Source organism: Vombatus ursinus, unplaced genomic scaffold (assembly GCF_900497805.2).
Source record: "Vombatus ursinus unplaced genomic scaffold, bare-nosed wombat genome assembly UNPS02014774.1, whole genome shotgun sequence".
NCBI classification, from domain to species: Eukaryota; Metazoa; Chordata; class Mammalia; order Diprotodontia; family Vombatidae; genus Vombatus; species Vombatus ursinus.
In genome coordinates, this window is record NW_020954552.1 from 5,060,390 (window position 1) to 5,079,718 (window position 19,329).

Here is a 19,329-nt window from a genome sequence, read left to right on the forward strand (position 1 = left end):
TATAATTTATTTTATTTTTTTCATCTTTCAGAAGACTTAAAATATTTGTTAAGATGTGCGGCTGATTAGACAAGTCTCATCCTACCAAACCATATTTAAACAAGCATTGCATTAGGCTTAAGAAAATTTCATTTAAAAAAAAAATCTCTTTGTTGGAAATTTACATAAATTATTCTAAAAACAGGCACGCCACCTGCAAAATAAATTGGATCATCATTTCTTCTGATCTGCAGTGTTGCAGTAGTTACATTTCCCACTGCGGCTCCACCAGTGGCATTAAAAAGGGTGACTGTGAATACTTCCATTTCCTCAGGTATCTGTTAAAAAATAGATGATAAGAAAGGTCTTCAAAAACTATATGATTAGGGCAAATAGATACATTTCATATTGGTAATTCTAACAAATAAAAAAAAGATCCATGGTAAATAAAGTATTTGTTCACTGTGAATATTCTATTACCGTTTTAGAGACAGAACAATTATCTTAGAAGCAATCTATAGGAATCACCAAATTCTTATAACATCATAGGATCTACTGTAGTGAAGGGATCTTAGCAATCATTGAATACAATTCCCTCATTTTACAGATGAAGGAACAGTGACACAGAGAAGTGATTTGCCCCAAGGCCACACAATAAGCAGCAGTTAGGATTCAAACCCAGGTTCCCTGACTCAAAATTGGATTCTCTGTCCCTTACACATTCTTCTTCCATTATTCAAGGGAAAAAAAATATGCTTAAAACACCTGAAATACATCAGTGTCAAATTAGGATTTAAGGAGGGAGGAAGAAAATGAAGCAACAGCAACAAAAAATAATAATTGCCTAACAACCTAACCACTTACTCACTTTTGTTTAAAATATACTTAATAAGAAGTACTTTCTGACTTGTGTCATTTAAAAATGAGAATCACATGTACTTTTGATATCATTTCTGAAAAGAAACAAAAAGCTCTGAAATGAACTGAAAAATATGGTGCCCAAATTAAAAAATGAATTGCTAAATAGAGAAAAACTTCTCTGTAGACTAGGATAATGAAAGAATTTGAAACAGTGACTGAGATTTGGCAGCTTTTAAAGAACCATAAAAATCCTATGCCAGTGTTTCACAACCAGTTCATAAAAATATCAATATTACGTCACAGGTTTCACTGCAGCTCTGGTTCTGTTGGCATGGCCACTGTTACCAAACCTGTGCATGACCCATCCTGTGCATCCATTTCTTTTATCTGTTCCTGTTCTTCCTCTCACTCTTAAGAATTAGAATACATCTGGAATTTAAGAGATCAGGGTGTACAGTTCCTAATAGAAGCACTCTCTTCACTTCCTCCATGATAGCTTAAATGTCATGACTTCTGGACTTCCTTATCATGCATGTACCCTTCTTTGTTCTCATTATTAAACGTAAGAAATGCCACGCTGGCTCATGCTATTGCTTTATTTAGTTCAGATCTGTCTCTGAAGATGGCATCAAAGGGCACTGGTCAGTGATCTCAGTAGTCATTCTCTGATACCAACCCCAAAGGGTATGCTCGTTCACCCTCTCTTCACTCTTCTCTAGTATCTGCTTATCTATGAAACTAGGTGCCTGCTCCTTTATATAACAGAGACGGTATGTCAAGTAATCCTATAATCAATGAGCAGCAGTTAACAATTTCTTAAATATCTCTGAAAGACATTTAGGAGACAGTGACTGCAAGAAACAAGTAGCAGGAGCATTACCTGGAGCATTACCTAGAGTATAGTGGGACATTCAATCAGTCAGTTAGTCAGTAAGCATTTATTAAACATCTGCTGTGTGCCAGGCACTGTGCTAATGCTGGAATACAAAGAAAGGCAAAAGATAGTCCCTGCCCTCGCTAACCATATCTGCATTCTGTCCTCACATGAGGTCATATCCAGGAGCTTATGATCCCATCTTATACTTCAAAATAGTAAATAACACTAGTGAAAGAACATTCACTGCTTTTTTTTCAGATTATAATCAGAGGTTAGATACATGAATTCACAAAATAATTACTCTTTTTCATATGCCTTATTTTTTAAAATTACCAGATATACATTCATTCATTCAAGAATTATTTGCCTTCTTACTATACGCAAGACCTGGTATATAATATTTACCTCATCTGGTAGTGAATAAATGGTGATATTTTTGGAAAATTCTTGATCTCCAAAGAAAATGGTCTCTTGAACAGGGAACACATCTTCTGTAGAGTTTGGACTGATCACCCAAGATACACTAACATTGCCAAAGTTGCCTCGTTTTCTTATTATTTCATAAACAGCTATGAAATATAAACAAGTATAATACACATTTCATTTATATTTATGCATATCTCATACATAATAACAAATTCACAAACTATGAACAGTAAGAACCCAACTAAACAAAATTAAAATTTAAACATAATACCTGATTGTTAATATATTAGATATTTGTTAATATATTAGATATTTATCAATCAATAAGCATGCATCTGCAATAAAATTATGGCTACTATGGGTACAAATAAAAAAATGAAATAAATGGGAATAGTTGGGGATACAAAAGCAAAAAATGAAATTATCCCTATTCTCAGCATAATCTTGAAGATATACAGCAAAAATAGACCAGCCCAGTCTTCCTTTGTAGGGCACAATTTATTTTGTTATCATGAATAAAAAGTTATTTGTGATAAAGCAGTGAATAAGTAGTTATTTACAAAGATGCCAATCATGCAAACTCCAAAAAGATGGACAAGAAGAATGCTTGCTATAATGAGACTGAACTGTCCTATTCTCAAGATCTGTGATTTCTTCCACCCAGCCTAATACAATGCTGGGGAAAAAAAAAAATATCTACTCAGGGTGATACATTTTCTCCCCAGACTCTTGCTTCAGTGGAGCAGCTCTATGGCATCTGACTTTTCTCTCTTTTAAGTCATGCACAATCTTGACATGAAAAGGTTCTGAAAAACCTCTCCTCCTCTGATTTATCTTTTATATCACTACCAGACTAAACATATATCTGTCCATGTTGTATCTCTGCTTAGAATTCTTCCATGGCTCTCGACTGACCAACAAAAATAGAATTTACACCAATTTTACTGGGAATTCAAAACTCTCCACAAACTGAAGCCACCTTACCAGCCTTTTCAACCTTACCTCATATTTTGTACCTCCATAATTCTAGGATCCAGGAAAAGATTCACTATTCCCAGAATATAGCCTATCCTTCTCCATCTCTGTGCCTTTCTTTGCTTATGCTGTTTCCTATATATGAATCCTACCAATAGTTTAAGGTACAGTTCATATTCCACTTCCTCCATCATGCCTTTCCTAATTCCCCTTTTAAGTAACAAACTCCCCCATATTTGTCATCCACCTATCTTTTAACATTGCATATTACTGTTATCTGTATTTATATCTTATCCCCCTACAAAAATGTGAGCTCCATCAAGTCCAGGACAATGTTGTATACAAATTTTATATCATTCCAGCACATTACTCCATACACATTCTCAGAAGCACAGAATTTCGGGATTGGAATGGATCTCAGTGACCATGTAGTCTAACTCAAGCATAAAAAATTATTATATATACAAATTATGTGACAAATGTATGTGACTATAACATTTCCTCAAAATCCTCCAATGAAAAGTCTAATACCTCTCAAGACAACCCATTCCACTTCAGGATATTTCTAATTGTTAGATTTTTCTTTACACCATGCTTAAATTTGCCTATTTTCAGGGCCAAACTAAATGTCTAATCCTCTTCCCACAAAAGAACCCTTCAAATACTTGACAACAACTAGCATGTCCCTTTTAAATCTTCTCTAGGCTAAGTATCCCAAGTTCTCTCAACCAATCTTTATATACATCATGAACCCCAAACCATTCATCATCCTGGTTGGCTTTCTCTGGACTTTCTCCAACTTATCAATATCCCACTTAATCTGTGGCACCAGAATAATAACAATATAATACTGCAGATGTTCTTAGTTTAGAGCACAGAACAGTGGGACTCTTACCTTCTCATTCATAGAAGCTAGCACTTTCTAAATGTAGCCTGTATGCCTACTGTGTGCAGAATAATGCAACAGGTACCTAGTAAATATCTGTTGCATTGAATTGATGGCGGATAGCCCTAACTAAATCCAATAGGCAGATGACTGGTCAAAAAGCAACTGAAATCACCAACAGTCAAGAAGTGAGATAGCACAGCTTTACTTTTATGATAGTTTCTGCAATACATATGAATGAATCTTGATGTAAAATTGAAAGTGAAAGTAACAGGAACTTAATTGTATTTTCAGCTACTGTGTTATAAAACAAACAAAAAAAAAGAGAGAGGAACGAGTTCAAAGAAACCTGGGAAGACTCATGTGACACTGAGTGAAGTAAACTGAACCAGGTGAGAAATTTATACAATAACAACAACATTGTAAAGACAAACAGATTTGAAAGACTTTAGATTTCTGATTCATGCAATGACCTATCATGATTTTAGAAGACTGATAATCATTTACACTATGCACCTCCTGACAAAGAGGTGATAAATTAAGAAGTAAAATGAGACATATTTTTGGACACTGACAATGTGAAGATCTGTTTTGCTTGACTGCATATTTGTTACAAGAATTTTGAGGTTGAGAACAAGAATTGTTTGAGACAATTGGAAGGGAGAGAAAATAGATTTTTGTTAATTGAAAGAAAGAAAATATAACTTAAAAATTACATTCCCAACTAACGGTACCTTTATAAGTTGAAATATAATAAAAGTAATTACCAGAAAACACATCTTCCCCTTTACTTTCATTTATTGTGAGAATTAATCCATCGGAAACAAATTCTATAATTCCATGAGGATCATCATTTTTTAGAATAGTGATGTTGACCACTGTGACACTTCCCAATTTGCTCTCCCGTTCACCATGACTGGTGAGAATCACAGAGTAGTGTTCATCCAACTAAAATGAAGATGTTAAATTATTAAAATACAAAGCCTGACCCTTCTGAAGGAAGGAGAATATATATATATTTTTTGCATTTTTTAAAAGAGATGAGTGACAAATATTTGCCAGTCTTGGAGGAACAAATAGCTGATGCAAAGGAGACACCCCCCCCCACCAAGGCTTTCACTGCTTTCTCATGGTCATCCCCTCTGAGCAGAGGCTGCTCTTCTTGTCTGGGGGGCTCTGGGGTACCAGAGCATCAGTGTTGCAAAAAGAGTTGGTGAAGTACTGAGGATTTTACCCCCATGGATATGATAGCCCCAAAGCACCACTTCCCAGGCTAGACCCCACTGCCATGGACATTTTTTGTGTTTTTTGGATAGGTAAGTGTTTGAACACGAAATTGTGTCTGTATTCAGCATTTATTTCTCACAATTTTTCTTTCTGAAAATGGTCTTAATCCTCTCTTTTTTGTATCCATACCTTCAACCCTCCTTAATCTAAATGATGGTTCAGACCCTACTGGGCCAGCATTTCTGGGTTCCCTCACTATATTTCAAATTCTCATGTGATTGGTTATGTAATTTTGGACATTCCTTCTTTATGGCATTTAGATTTAGTGAGTGAATCTAGGAACTTACTCATTAAACAACCCTGAAAAATGCTTGTTCTGAGTTCAGTGGTGTGGGGGATGGAAGGATGAGTAATATATAACTGCTGCCCTCTGGAAGCCCAGTAAAAGGGAGAAGATCCTTCTGAACTGAGGGCATCAAAGTCTACTGCATGGAGCAGGTGACCTGGCGGTCAAGAAGAAGGAGCAACGAAGGTAATTTCAGGCTCTGACCAACTGAATATTGATTGATTGGCTCTAGCTGTGTTGCTTGATACAGTGTGGACCTACAGTGCTAGGCATGGAGTTCACTCCCTAATGTGGACACTTTCTTAATGTGTTATGGGACACTGGACACATTGCTTTCCCCCATGGGGCCCTAGGATTTATCTGCTAAATCACTGACCAGCCAACTGTGGTCTCTGCCATGGTGCAGGGGCTCCCTCCCTGATGAAATACCCAATCCTTCACTTGGGACTGCCTTGTGGCGCAGTCCTAGGATAGATGAAGGGCCCTATAACTGTTTCTCTTTGGGTTTAGTGGTCCTTATTGGATCTGGAGGCCTTTTTAGCTCTTTGCTGGAGTCTGTGTCAGTGAGCTTGGTTCTTCTAAGGCCCTTCATGCTTCCAGGTTAACCAGGAGCCTCTTGCGGATTCTTTGTTTTGTAATCTCAGTATTAGAAGATCTGACTTTGAGGCCTGGTCTTGGTGATTCTTGGTATCACGATCCCAAGCATATAATTTCACCCTGTGTCCTCATATATAAAATGGAGAGATTGGGCTTGCACTATCTCATAGGATTCTGTCAGGAAAACACTTTGCAAGCCTTACACTTTTATGGAAATGTGAATCTTTATGATGATTGTCGTTTCATGCTATGGAGGAGGATGCAAAGACTGATCATCAAGGTGTGTAGCCATCATCTTCCTCCTCTTTGTCATCAGCAAGATCTCCATGAATCTCTTTACATCCATGGTGTCTCATTTGAGTCATGGCCCTCCGTGCAGGCATTAATAACTTAACAAAGGATAATTCAGAGAGGAGGGTAGCAGAGGGACTTGCCTTGGGTCCCCCACTGGTACATAGGTGTCCAAGGGGAATCTGGACTCTGAGTCTAGCACATCCCCCATCATGCCATGCTAGGTGACAGCACACGCATACAAATGACTTTAGTATGGGATAACCAAATTGCAGAGAGGAAAAGCTACCTTCTTACTTGGGGAGAAGAAGGAAGTCATGATTGTTTTTTTAAAGTGGTCTAAGTTTGATACTTGGACATTGACTGGCAGGCTGTCCAACAGTCAGCGTTTATTAAGTAGTTGCTACGTGCCATGCCCTACACTGGGTGCTAGAGATACAGACAGAAAGCATGGAAACATTCCTCAGTGGTAGAGATAGCCAGTACAAGGATAAGTAGGTACAGAATAAAGGTGAGGAAAATGGAGCCATGGGGAAAGGATTCACATGAAATGATGGTGCCTAAGCTTGAAGGGAGAGATTGAGTGGGCAGGAGTGAGGAGGAATGCATTCCAGGTGCTGGGGATGCTCAGTACAGAGCCTTGGAGGGGGAAGGCCAGTTCAAGGAGGGGAAAAAAATGTGAGGCCAGAAAGATGGTGTCCAAGTTGTGAAGGTTTAAAATGCTAATCCCAGGGGTTTCTAGTTTAGCCTAGGGGCATTAGGCAATAGGGAGCCCTGAAGGTAATTGAGTAGGAGAGTCACACCTGGGCTTAAAGACTATAGCAGCAGCAGCAGCAGCAGCATCTGGAATGAGGACCTAAGCTAAGGTCAGAGCTGTGTGAGGAGAGATGAGAGCTAGGAAGCACAAGATCTGGCTTCTGAGTGGACACATTTGGGGAAAAGCAATGATGACTTGAGGATGATTCTCAAGTTTGGAAGAGCGAGGTTCTTTGGTTTGTTTTTTTCCCTGTGTGGGGTAGGCTTTATTTATTTATGTATTATATAGGCTTTCTTGAAATGAAAATTTATTGCTATAATAAAATAAATAAATAAAAATAACATAAAATAAAATTAAATACAAAGCCTGAAATTGTGAGTGGCCATGAATTCACTAAAGACTAAATAATACTTAGAAAACTTAATTTACAATATTTTTTGAACGTGGTAAACTGGACTGAGAGTTGGCCACGGAGTTAGGGAAATAAAACTTGGATTAAAGTTCTGCCTCTCACACTTTTGTCTGTAACACTGCAGCCCCAGACAACCCTCTGAGACCCTAGGAGACAGAGCAGGTGTCAAGCTGTAATGGTGGGAGTTTACTACTTAGAAGTTTCCTATACCAGGGGTTCTTAGCCTAGGTCAGTTTCAGGGAAAATTGTGTACTCAGATGACATATGTGTATATACACACACACACACACACACATACATACATATTTTAACACCATCATTCTGAGGGGTCAATAGATTTCACCAGATTGTCAAAAGGGTCCATAACACACATAAAAAGGTTTAAAACCTGCTCTATACCAATGAAATCACATTTACAATAAAAAAATTTCCAGAAATGTGTTTGTATATCATCAAAGAGGAGACAAGTAAAGATTCTTCTAATCACCTTTTAAATATTTCTTCATGACTTGGAGGAAGAAAGCAAAGAGTTAATATTGCCCAATTCAACAGGTTAGGCCTATATTTATACTTTAAAATTTCATAAGAAATTTTTTTCTTGATACCTTTGTCATTAAAACTATACCAAAAAAAGCTAAATAAAATTAACTTAAAACCACATGAATTCTGGCTTTATAATGTAGGGGCAAAGATCCTGTGTAGTGGAGTGAAAAGAATAAAAGAAAGAAAAAAAAGGAGTCAGGGACCCAGGTTCAAATCCCTGCTCTGCCATTGTCTTTCCCTAGCAGGTCAGAACTGATGCTCAGTTTCCTCCTCCATAGCACTGCAATAATATTATCTGCCCTGCATAGCATCTGGGGTTGTTGTAAGGATTAACTATGATACTGTGCTTCAAAGCTGTAATGTGCTCTATATATGTAAAGTATTAAGGCCAGATAGTTGCACTGAATGGGCACCAATTTGGCACCTTAGGTTTGTTTCCTTTAAATAAAAAAGTATTCAAAAATGTTCTCAGTTCAATATTAGATCATTACTGTATGAGCTATTTTCAGTCACTAAAGATTACTTAACAACCAAGAAGAACTGAAGGAAAATGAAAAAATTAATCTGAGCTAAAATTGAAAATTCTCATCAGTTTCTATCTGTTGAGCTCTTCTCATAAAATACAAGTCTGCCACTATTCATGGAAACATCACATTGTTGATTTGGTATTGTATGTGTGCACATGCGCATTTGTGTTCATGTGTATGTATGTGTTTATCTGAAAAAAAGCATAGCACATTAGAGGTGAGAGACAAAACCTTACAAAACACATGTTCAACTTTCTCATTCTGTAGATGAGAAAAACTGAGTACCTATTGATAACCTCTTAGCAATCTGATTTCCTCTTTTTCATTCCAACTGTACGTGATATTCCCACGTACAAAATTTTTTATGCCATCTAACTTCAGGAGATGAATTAAGTATAATAAAATGCCATACCTCTGGAATTCCATCTAATCTTGACAGCAGGGTAATTACAATCTCCTTTTCACCAGGCTTAAATTCTAGGACCCCTGTATTTCCATAGAACTCATTGCTGTCTCTTGGCTCCACTCTATAGTGAAGAAATTGTTTGACAAGGGCTCCCCTAGAGCGGATAATGTGGAGCTCAACAGATTCTCCTTCCTTAAAAAGAAAAGAAGCCCATAAGCCTAATATAGGAATGCCATATGACATTATTCCTTTAAAGCTGTGTTCTCAAATGTATAAAACAAGCTTCTTTTCTACTCACATTTATAATATGGGGTCCTCTGGAAGCAGAAGAAAACTCAAATACTCCTCCAGGGTCATCATTTTCCAAAATAATTACATCACGGCTAGTATACCCAGATTTCAGGACCTGATTTTCCACACTGGCCCTGGGAAAGTCACAAATGAACAATTTGTAAAAAGTTCTACGTCTGAAAGTAAAATTAATCTGCAATAATGCTTACAGGAAATCAGAGCCATGGAACACTGTTTTATATCTGAGCCTAAAATGTAATTTATTATAAAAATTGGCCCAGCCATTCACTTAAAACCTTAAATGAAATTTAAATGTAACAAACAATGAAAATGAGATAATTTTTTGGCACCAGTTACGTGACGACTGCAATTTGTTTCACTGTGTCACACACATGCAAACCTAACACACAATAAGCCTGCCCTATGAGTGCTGATCCTCTGATATGCTGTGCTGTGTTTTGTCCAAGTGCAAAAATAATCTATTACTCAGCTATTTCTACAATTCTAGAGAATTATAGTTAGGTTCAGTTAGAAGAAAGTGTTTTTAAATTGCAATAGCTTGCTGCTTTTAAAAGAAAATTCTCAAGCATTTTAGTATCATTATATAGACATTATGAATAAAAAATATTGGATGTTACCCTAAAGATATGTGGGATAAACTGAGCTAATAAATGGGTCAAAAGGTACAAATATCTTTTCAATATGTACACACATAGATAACACATATGTATATATTACAACAAATAATTACTATTATCTAATTTTCATTACCACCTAAAAGTTCCTTAATAGCTTTTCATTCACCAAGATATGGATAAAATAATGTTACTTTTCTACAGGAAAACAAACAGAATCAGATGAATAAGAGAGCAAGATATTTCATATACAATTCTGAAGTTTTTAAAATAAGCACTTATTAAACACATACTATGCACCAGGCATTGTGCTAAGAGCTTCAAATATTATCTTATTTGTGCTCACAACAACCCTGAGAGATAAGTGCTATTATTATCTCCATTTTACAGATGAGGAAACAAGCAATTAAATGACTTGCCCAGCATCACAAAGCTAGTAAGTGTCTATGGCCAAATTTGAACTCAGTTCTTCCTGACTCCAAGTCCAGGGCTTTATCCACTGTATCACCTAGCTGACCCTCCAAAGCATTTTACTATAAAGTTTCTTATTCTTAATTTTAACTCCTATTCCTATATGTCATTTTGATCAAAGGACACAATAAAAAACTCTACATGGCTCTCGGTATTAAAAAACAACAACTAGCATACTCCTTCCAAATATGTGAACTGTTTTATTCTTGATCATCAATGCTATTAGGAAAATGGTGGCCAGGGTGTAGACTGTGAACTCCTTGAAGGTAAGGACTATCTTTTGCCTCTTTTTTCTTATCCACAGTTCTTAGCACAGTTCCTGGCATGTAGTAGGCACTTAATAAATGCGTATTGACCAACTGACTCTAAGGCAAGTGAAATAACTTTAGTGATGTGCAGTAGTACATGGGGCATGAGAGGTCAGGGTCTAACCCCCATCCCTGAACATACCCAAATGAGACTTCCTGGAAAACAACAGGAAGTATTTAAACACATACTTAAATGCTGCAACACCCATCATGACAGCTCAACATACTTCAAGGTGGTATGGTGGAGGAATAAACTTCACATCTCCACATCAAGTGAACTAGCCATCCCTAAGGGTTAAAAGTACCAAAACCACCTTTCATCACAGTACAAAGAATCAAGGCAAAAGAAAATACACAGTCATTTGACAAGCTTAATATATCCATGTCAATTTTTTTTAACAAATTTACCTTCCTAATTATGTTTCATTTGAGCATTAAAATTAGCTCAAATTCACTTAGCATATGCTGCCCAGAAAAATAAGTGGAAACGGTAAAGAGGAGAAACTGGACCAGAAATTTAAATGTAAATACCAGTCCAAAGAATCAAGAGACTAGAGAGCTCATACGCTGATTATCAAGAGTTTGCCTGCACTTATTTCCTAGCACTTATTCAACCCTGCCTATTCTGACCAGTGTGACCTAACCATTTTCTAGCGTGCACAAGAACTGAGAAGTCTAATGACTTTCTCTCTACAAAGAATGCAAGATGGTAAAGTGTAGCTGCAGAGTCCCATTAATAACAGTAAATCTGCTCAGTCACACAGAAAATAGGAGGGAGAAAAGGGTTAAGAAATAATTCCCAATCCTCTGCCAGCTTAAAAAATAAAATAATTTTGTACACATATGAGCTTTATCCACAACAAACATATATCTGTCTACAAATTTTCTTTTCATGTGTAAACTATGGTTCAAAATTGTAAATTATGTTCAGAAGCACCAACATCTCAAACATCAAATACTACATACTACAAGTCAGATCTCCTATACAAAAAAATGTCTAATGTCAGCACTCCATGTCATTCATAACTGAAACTGCACACAAAGCATGCACAGGCTGATGGGAAAGGGAAAAAAAAACAGTTACTTGCAAAACAAAATGCTGATTCACCAAAAACAAAGACATTACTTTGTGCACTTACCCAAAATACACGACAAACCTTTTGGTTTCTACCCTGTCAACAGAAAGAAGTAGGGAAGGGGAAGCCAATAAAAAAACTGCCGTTTGCCAGAATCTCAAGAACACTGTACCAAACTTGGAATAGAGAGATGAAAATAAAGAAAGTCTTTTTCCCCCTCTTTCTAATAGCTAATAATGTTCACTTTATGAGAACCCTGCTCACTGGGTGCTTTTAGTATTGACAATTGCTAGCAAGAGGTTGGGTAGTTCCCACTTGTGTGAGATGACCCCATGACCAACCAGCATGTCAAGACCCATTCAAGACATTCCTCAACAGCCCTCCTCCAAGAAACTAGACGCTTGCCAAGCACTGTTCATGCTCACAGACTGCAGCAGCTGAGCAAATTTTATTCAAGCCATTTATAATTACTTAGTGCCTTTAATTAGGTTTTTTTTTTAAAGAAACTTAATTCTCAGTATCTAAAGCCTATTGTCCTTTGATTAGGAGGGAAGGGTGTAGAAACCATGTAAGGTGAGAAATACAGATTTATTTTAATCATTTGCTTGAGGACAAACCCAAGAATTCACAAAATTTTATTGTTATAGGTTTTAATCATGACAAGTAATAGACAATTACATTTGTAGACATAAAATGAACCATAAACATCAGTCTCTCATCCTCAATTAATTGATTCAAATATATTTAGGAAGTCCATTGAACTAAAGATACCTCACCCTTTATGCTTTGCTATGGCAAGCTTACAGTTGATGCCTGGTTAGTAGATTTCTAAACATTGAAAAATGAAAAATTTTCCACCCTCAGATTAGAATGATGAGAATGTTTCTGATTTTCAGAAAATGAATTAGAAGCTATATATTTTGTTTAAAATTAGCAAATAAAAGTATGAATTTTTAAAATAAAAGTCTTCAACTGAGGCAAAGTTTAATTATATGAATATGAAATTCGGAGATCAATGGCCTGAATTGGGCTTTTGTCTAAAGTTTCCCTGGCAAATTGGTCCATTAAACTCTATTTTTCAGGAATATTACTGAAAGCAATTATAATCTACTTTGATTAGTTGATAGTATGTAGTTTTATTCTAGTTTACCCAGGTAGCAGGAACAAAAAATAACAGTGAGCATTTGATCCTTTTAAATCATACTGTCTTCTTAGAATCAATTTTTATGTGAATAATACACATTCAAACATTAAATGAAGGATTATTAAAAGAATGTAAGACCCATATTAAAAAACAGCATTCCTTCTTGGTCACAAACAACTTAGATGGCAGAAGTATGTTGCAGTTATGAACTGATGCATACTAATAAAAGGTGAACATATTAAACTATGAGCTAATTTCCTTTAAAATGAAAAAGAAGCCAATTAACTTTCACAGTCCTGTGGTATACAATTTTCTGGGGTGTCATTTGTGCTTACAGGAAGAAAAGAATAAAAAGAAATGAAAAAGCTTTAACAAGCCTGGTATTGACACATTATTGTACATAATGTATTTTTAAATTTCTTTTAAAATGAGATTAGGAAGTTAACATGGCTGAAGTTCAAAAATTAGTGCTTTGGAAGACCCACTAAGATACAGAACAATGTAAATTTGCATTACAGTTATGAAAATCTTGCCTTTTTAAACATATTTAGCTCAGAGCTCAAAGTTATTGTGAAATACAGTCTGATTGCTCTACTGCCAAGGTTTGTATTCACTGTTCATCTCTCTTTAATTTTTGCAGGATTATACACTGATTTAATTAGTGCCAGGAACTAACTTGAAGGGGGAGAAAAGAATTAAATGAAGAAGGATTTTCTAGGATAGATTTCACAGAGTTTCATAAGAAATTCTTCTCCCTGGGGTTTAATCCAAAATGTATTTGATCCTACAAGGCATTTTACTTTTTAGTGGGTTTCTTCCCCTGTATGAAAGGGGATAAACCAACAGAACTGGTTCTAACGGTTTTTTTTTCTTTCACTTAATAAAGGAATTCTCACAAAATTTCCAAAGGCACTTTTTCTCCAATTTAAAAAATGGAAAAAAGATGTAACTAAAACCTAAACATTTTTTAAAAATTATTACATCCATAAAAAATAAATGCTAAGTGAGACCATCTATTACATAAAACTAAGGAAAACTGTTTCTACTTCCTCCCTAAATAATGTAGTAAAGCATAGCATCTCTTGAAGTCATTTCTGTTTTATTTTCTTGTCAAAACATCTACATTTCCATAGTTAATTAAGCTTTCTTCAATCAGATTCAACTTGGTCTACACTAGTTGTATGATTCTAACCTAAAGTAAACTGGCCTGCAATAATTACCCAACATAGGAGGGGAAAAAAACAAGATAGTAATTAGAATCAATTTTACTGTCAAATACTAAAAACCTTGAAGTCTTTTTCCTTTCTTTTATTTCTGAAGAAAAATAGATCTTATCTCAACTGTAAAGTATCTCTCTCTTGGGGATTGTAATACTGTTTTAATATAAGTTATAGACTGAGGAATTTTATGCTAAACCTCATATTCATCTGTAAGTGTCTTACAATTTTGTATCTGCACCTGCTTACTTTATTGTTACATTAACACATTTGTTAATATTCAAAAGCTGAATCTGATGCCTCAAATAAATTCTAATAAGCAAACCTTCTCCCAAGATTTAGTATGAAATTCATCAGTCTGTAACTTATGTTAGATGATTCTGCAGAGTCTGAGAGATTTTACTTTCACATTTAGATCAGAAATAAAAGAAAGGATCAAGTCTGTGAGTGTTTTAGTATTCAAACCAGAATCCAACGTGCAAATTCATAATGCTTCCATCATCACACTCTCTTGTTACCTGAATTAATTTCTTACTGTCCAATCCAAAGGACAGAATAAAAACAAAAAGTAGAAACATTCAACTAGATGCATACAAATATTATATAAGATATAAAGAATCTTTACCTGTCCAGAGATAGTGTTACTGTTTCATTCATTTCTGGTATATCATCCGCTTTGACAGTAATATTAATCATTGTATCACTTTGCCCAGATAAAAATACAACAGAACCATTAAAAGGGCCTATGTCATCTAGTGTCACTGATTTTGAATTAAACCCAGAGGGCTTCAAACTCCAAAATACAGTGGCCTGGCCATCAGTTCCATCTCGATGTAAGGGAATAGAAACCTGACAGATAAAATATAACAAATCCCTATGAAATGACTGAGATTAATTATACAGACATTGTCTAGAGCATGCACATTTTGCTAAGTACTTTTTAAAATAGCAACACTGAAATGATGTTAAATAAAATAAAAATCTCAACTGTGCAACCAAACACTTGTGGATCTTCCTTTCTCTTCCAAAAGTAAGGATAAATCTTAGAAATTATTGACTTTTTTATTTGGTTTCATGTTAATGTTTCTAAATAGTTTGTCTTAATTGGAAAAATGTACAATTCTAGGAAAGCTGACTCCCAAGAATAAGGTTATAATCTGTGGCAATTCCTCAAATATAAAAATTAAGCAACTTAAAAACTATGAAAATTCTATTGTAAAACTTACTAGGACAAAATTAGTAAATGCATGTACTAACCTCAGAAAAACTAGAATCCCCCTCCTAAAAGCCACAATTGGAAAAACGCTTCAAACTACAAAAGTCATCACTGGTGAGAAACATTCTACTTACCACTTCAGCATAGGAATCTTCTGGCTCATGAAGAATAACTGGAAGATTGCTGATAAAGCCAATCTCTCCATTTGCAATATCTGGAGTCACTCTTAGAGAAATGTTTCGGATGTCACCAAATCTAGGACTCAGAGGTGGAATTGGAGGGATTATATTCACTAGCTCCACAGTTTCCAACTATAATATGTAAATCAAATAGCAATAAAAGCAATTACAACCAAGATGTACTTCAGCTAGACAAGTAACACGAGACGACAGCCAGTTGTTAGAAAGTAAATGTATAATACTGTAGAAAGAAGATGGGATTTGGAGTCAAAGGACCTGAATTTGAGTCCTGGCTCTTCCACCTATGTGACTTTGGGCAAGTCCACTTACCTCTCTGGATCTCAGTTGCCTCACTGTAAAACAAAGAGATGACACTAAATGGTTTCTAAGGTTCCCTCAAGCTTTAACATTATGATCCAATGGACCAACCCCATTATTTGAGATACTGATAGTAGTAATGATGGTATTAAAGATTTCCAAACAAAGGAGTAACATTGTGAAATGGGATATTTGAGGAAGATTAGGATGAATTATATCAGAGAGATGCTGGAAGCATCCAATTATCATTTCTTAATAACTTGACAACTCCACTCAAATTCTTTTCTTTTGTCTCAGCAACTCCACAGTCATAGCCATAACTACCTCCCCTTCAGCCTACCAATCTGTTTCATTAATTTGTCCCGCCTACTAATCCACCCTCGCAATTTGTTTAAACTTCTGATTTTCCCACTTTCCTTTTCTTACTTTGTTTTGTATTGCCAGCTACCTTCTCCTTATCTTTCTTGAGTCTACCTTCAAGTTTACTTCCTAATCGTCCTAAATCTTCTTTATTCCTCCTTAATCCTTTTATAGCCTCCTTAATTGTCCATGATCTAGCTTCCCTTACTTAGTCTTCTGGAAGAAGAATCCAGACCAATATCTAGGTCTAGAAATTGTCCAAGTTTTTCTCAATTACTCTTGAATTTTGCCAAATGTCTCCTCAACAAATTTGGCGTTTTACCACTTAGTCTAAACTCCTTTAAAGGCTGGACATACTGATTTGGGAGCCAACTATTTGGAATAGATGTTTGAAGTCATGGAAAGAGATAATATTGCCAAGGGAAGGAGACAGTGAGAGAAGAAAGGGATATTAAGGTTAGAGAATAGAAAGATCCTCAAAGTTAGGTATCTAAAATGAAATAATAAAGGAAAAGAAACGATCACTAAAAGGAACCAGTATCATGAAATAAAAGAGAAAAAAGTATCGTGAAAGATACGGACATCAATAACATTCAATGCCGCAGAAATGTCAAAGAAGATGACTCATGAGAGGCCAGTGAGAGGACTGGGTAATTAAGCAGTCAGTGGGGGCAGCTAGGTGGCGCAGTAGATAGAGAACTGGCCCTGAAGTCAGGAGGACCTGAATTCAAATCCAACCTCAGACCAAACACTTGACACTTACTAGCTGTGTGACCCTGGGCAAGTCACTTAACCCCAACTGCCTAAAAAAAAAAAAAAGAAGTCAGTGGTAATTCTAGAAGAGAGTATTTTAGTAGAGTGGTGGGTATGGAAACCAGACTGCAGAGTTGAAAAGTATTTGGAAGGCAGGCAGTGGAACCAGCAAGGGTTTTCTAAAAGTAAGAAAAAGATAAGACAAAAGCTGGAGGGAGGAGAACTAATATTTTTCCAATAATGCCATATGGCTATAGTCATGGCATAGTGAAAAAAGCAAAGCTAGATCCCAGGTCTTCTGAACTATTGGCCATGGTCCTTTCTATTGTAACACTTTGGTGCTCTTCAATGACTTTCGTAGATATACCTGCCTTTAGAGCACTGTGCTATTCTTTATATATAAGACAATAGGACTGGCTAGTCACTACTAGGGTGGTTTACACTTTGACTTGTTTTCCTAGAAACAATGATAGATTAGCACTAGTCCATCATCCTATCCCTTACCTACTCCCTCCTTCCTTTGTATCCAACAACATATATTTCCAGGCTGTCTAAGAGTTAATGCTGACTAAAGATTTTCTAAATCTCATACTTTGCTAGGAAAATCTTAGCCTTTAAGTAAAAGATGGAAAGGTATTAGGAGAGAATAGTGTTGCCAAACACTAAAGACCATTCAAAGTATTGCCAAACATTCCACGATGCCTTAGACTGAATAATTCAGACACACACCCCCCAAAAAAAAGGAAAAAAGAAAAGTGCCTTCAGTTAAAAAGTTAAAAGAATACCCAGCTACAACGGTTCCTTCCACTGGAGAAATGGAATGAAATTATAGGAATTCCATTTTTTATCTCCTCTGTCTTTTAGTAGAGAGAGCTAAATATTAGAATAGATTATATTAGAATTAGAAATAAAATAAGAATAGTAGAATAAAAAGTAGTAAACACTCCATTTTCCAAATTTAAAGAGCATATAAACTTAGGTGTATGGAGGGAGAGAAACATATTGTGGTTATTCGTTTATGATTTTTGAAATATGAAACTCAAGCCTGAGAATTTTTACCTTAACCAGTGCAAATAAAAAAAGGAAGACCAAGGCTCTATTTTACTTTTAGATAAGGACAGTAATCTTGGGATTTTAAAGACATCATTAATTCTAAGAATTATTCTTGAATAATATAAGGAAAGAAGGTTTAGGAGGATACAGGACACACTGAGAGAAAGGAAAATGCTAATTTCCCATGGCTGGTTTTCCTGTCTATAAGCCTTTTTTTCCTGTGTTCCTTAAACATTTGCTAAATCACACTGATCCATACATTAAGATCTGTTACTTGCTTTTAGATCATTTGCAACTGGGACAGCACATTAGTAATCCTATGCATGCCAAAAGTCGTATCTCAGGCTAATGTCTTTAACTGAGAAAGTTACTGAAGAATGAGTAGCTCATGTCTCTGATTCTCCATTCTTTAGTTTCATTCAAATTTCCATGCTGAATCTGCCTCCTCCTATTCTTAGGTTGCTCATCCATTATGTACTGCACAAGCTATACAACCTTCTAATTCTAACCATGTTCCCTGAGCTTAAAGTCTATTCTGAACTTCAAGGAATTGTGTCAGTGACAAAACAGTACTGCTTTCCAAATGAGTACTTTAATTAATTATCTGCAATAAAGCCTCCCCTCCTACTCCCCCCCTTTTTTTTTGTTTAACTGAACATGTAGATCTCTAAGATTCATAGTGAAAAAGGGGCTTGAGTGTGGCATCAGTGATTTTAAAAACAATGTCACTGACCAACATGCCCAAATCCTCTGCCTCTACAGTTTCATCTTGGTATTTATTTTATAAAGTATGTACTTTGTTACAGGAGAGTCAGAGTGTTTTTGGAGGCCTTGTGCAAAGAAATACCCCAATATATAAAATATTTAGTTCAAAGATTTATAATACGAGTTGAAATAACATAAGTTTAAGGCTGAAACAAAAAAAAAAAGGCAGAACCGAGAAGGCAATATGTTCACAGGCTAATCAAGTACCGCGTTTGTGGTCAGAACTGAGTTTGAATCCCAGCTCTGAAACTTATTGCGTTTACCATCTTCAACAAATCATTTAAACCCCCTGAACCTATTTCCTCATCTGTTAAAATGAGTGAGATGAAATAAATATCCTCTATGTCTGAGCTCCTATGATCTTATGAAATGGGAAGATATTCTGTACTGCTGAAAGCTGCATTTCCTCTAATAATATTTCCCCAAACTACAT

The 19,329-nt window shown here is 35.8% G+C and overlaps 1 protein-coding gene across 1 annotated transcript in view; it reads right to left on the bottom strand.

The window, feature by feature from the left end:
- ADGRV1 (adhesion G protein-coupled receptor V1) overlaps positions 1–19,329 on the bottom strand; it is a 645,475-nt gene that overhangs the window by 597,303 nt on the left and 28,843 nt on the right. Inside the window, exons 9-15 of the mRNA XM_027864178.1 lie at positions 15,603–15,779; positions 14,878–15,101; positions 9,409–9,535; positions 9,117–9,302; positions 4,772–4,952; positions 2,123–2,286; positions 194–317 (exon numbers count right to left, since the gene is read on the bottom strand). Of these exons, the coding sequence (XP_027719979.1) occupies positions 194–317; positions 2,123–2,286; positions 4,772–4,952; positions 9,117–9,302; positions 9,409–9,535; positions 14,878–15,101; positions 15,603–15,779 (1,183 nt within the window). The remainder of the gene's footprint in view (positions 1–193; positions 318–2,122; positions 2,287–4,771; positions 4,953–9,116; positions 9,303–9,408; positions 9,536–14,877; positions 15,102–15,602; positions 15,780–19,329) is intronic.